This window comes from Octopus bimaculoides, chromosome 20, assembly GCF_001194135.2.
Source record: "Octopus bimaculoides isolate UCB-OBI-ISO-001 chromosome 20, ASM119413v2, whole genome shotgun sequence".
Taxonomy (NCBI): domain Eukaryota; kingdom Metazoa; phylum Mollusca; class Cephalopoda; order Octopoda; family Octopodidae; genus Octopus; species Octopus bimaculoides.
Window position 1 is genome coordinate 35,296,962 of NC_069000.1, and position 2,476 is coordinate 35,299,437.

At 37.0% G+C, this 2,476-nt stretch overlaps 1 protein-coding gene across 1 annotated transcript in view; it reads left to right on the forward strand.

Annotated features, from left to right (window-relative positions):
- LOC106875444 (cytoplasmic dynein 2 heavy chain 1) overlaps positions 1 to 2,476 on the forward strand; it is a 297,845-nt gene that overhangs the window by 73,200 nt on the left and 222,169 nt on the right. Inside the window, exon 14 of the mRNA XM_052974965.1 lies at positions 878 to 1,021. Within this exon, the coding sequence (XP_052830925.1) occupies positions 878 to 1,021 (144 nt within the window). The remainder of the gene's footprint in view (positions 1 to 877; positions 1,022 to 2,476) is intronic.

The following is a 2,476-nucleotide window of genomic DNA, read 5'->3' on the forward strand; positions in this document are numbered from 1 at the left end:
GACTCTATTTTAAACATGTAATCTCTCTGAACAATTGGAAGGGATATATAAACCACCATATTTTTCAGGCAAATATTTACTTGTTTCTGCCTCTCTGTCACACTCTAACCTTTCATCATCTGACACAAGATCACTTCTTCTAATGCTCCCACCCCTCTCAAAATTCCTTGTCTTGCAAGTTATTTGGTGATCCTGCCAGTGCTGGTGCCACATAAGAAGCATCCAGTCCACACTGTGAAGTGGTTGGCATTTGGAAAGCCTCCAGCGGTAAAAGCAATGCCAAAACTGACCTCGCCTGTGCTGTTGCCATGTAAAAATCACTCAGTCCATTCTGCTGGGTGGTTCATGTTAGGAAGGGCATCCAGCCATAAAACCCTGTCAAAAAAGACACAGAAGATTACCTGGCCAGCTCCTGTCAAACTGCCAACCCATGCCAGTATGGAAGATGGACATTAAATGATGATGATGATGAAAAAAGACAACTTCAGAGGACCAAAAATTCCATGTAAAATGAGCAGAATTGGAAAAGATAGTAATAATGTTTGAATATTTGCAATACATCATCCTCATCACCGTTTAACATCCGCTTTCCATGCTAGCATCGGTTGGACGATTTGACTGAGGACTGGCAAGCCAGAAGGCTGCACCAGGCTCCAATCTGATCTGGCAGAATTTCTACAGCTGGATGCCCTTCCTAACACCAACCACTCCAAGAGTGTAGTGGGTGCCACCGGCGCTAGGAAATATGGTAGAATTGTTAAAATTTTCTTTCTTATTATAGTGTGTTTCTTGTTTGTTTATAATATATTCCTATGATTATTCTTTTTGTCATGTCATTATTATTATTGTTATTGGTACTCCTGCTTCTATCACTTAGGGTTACTCTTATGAATTGATGGCTGGCTGGCGCCGACACTGGGACTACCAACTGTACAAAAGTCTGGAGCACCAATACCAGAGTGGTTTGGAGGCTCTAAATACAAACATTGCAGAAATTAAAGTGGAACTTGTATTCAGGTTAGTAAGTCACATGGATCAGAGGTAGGAAAGCATGTGTGTAAAATAGCCAAATAGATAAAGTATTTTAATGTAAGGTCATGCTTTGTGAGTTCAGTCCTGCTACATGCCTGTCATGTTTCTGAACAAGCTGCTGTTTATCTGGTTAACTTATTGCATTGACAGAAACCTCTCTCTTGCCATTGACCCCCAGTGTTTCACTGGTACTTAATTTATCGAGCCTGAAAGGATGAAAGACAAAAATTAGTCTCAGCAGAATTTGAACCCAGAGTCTAAAGTCAGAAGAAATGCTGCTAAGCATTTTTTTTCATGCAGTGACAATTCTGTCAACTCATCACCTTAATAATAATAATAATAATAATAATAATAATAATACTTTCTACTATAGGCACAAGGCCTGAATTTTGGGGGAGGGGGACTAGTTGATTACATTGACCTCAGTATTTCACTGGTACTTAATTGATCAACCCCAAAAGCATGAAAGGCAAAGTTGACCTTGGCAGAAATAACAAAAACAAGAACAACAATAATAATAATAGTAATGGTGATGATGATGATGATGATGATGATAATAATCATGATTGTTTTAATACAGGCACAAGGCCAGCAATTTAGGGGCATATATTGATCCCAGTACTTGACTAGTACTTTATTTTATTGACCCCCAGCAAGATGAAGGCAGGGCTGAAGCCTCCTTATGTGAAGTAAGCTTGTTCATCATACAGCCTTGCTCGCATAAACCTAGGGACTGTGAGTCGCTAATGCAACACGTTGTTCACTCAAAGTATTCAAAAGCTATCTTCTGCTGCAGAACCTATTAATCAATTATTAAAATAAAATCTCTTCAGTAATAAAGTAGTAAAATTTAATTTTATCATAATCTTTCATAATTCTGTCTTAGATTGCAGTTGATACACTCCTCATAACATTGTAATCTGGTCACTGTTGATAAAATAAAGATCAAATGCTACAAACAAATATTTTACTATTTATACAACAAAGTTCAGTGTTTTCAGTTTTAGCTTTGCTTAATGGAATCTTCTAATTGATTTCGTGAATTTCTAGCAATAATTCAGCACTTTTACCGTTTAGTCAACCAAATTTTCTTTTGCTAGAACTAATGAAATTTGTCAGTACATTAATGCTATAATCAAGCCAATTTGCCACAGAAACCATAATTATCGAAATTAATACAATTATATTATGTCGGAACAGCCCAGTAGCACCTTAGCTTTAGAACTGTCAAGAGAGTCACCATCTCCTTTTCTTCATATAGTAACAGAACGATCTGCTGTGAACCAGTAACTTTAACCCTTTTGATACCAACTTGCCTGAGATTGTCTCTGGTTCTATCATACTAACTTCCTGTTTCAAAATGATCCTAATTAAATCCTTCCTTTAAAATTTCATGCTGATTTATGTTCTATACGTTAGCTTAATGACGATAATTTTATTTTAC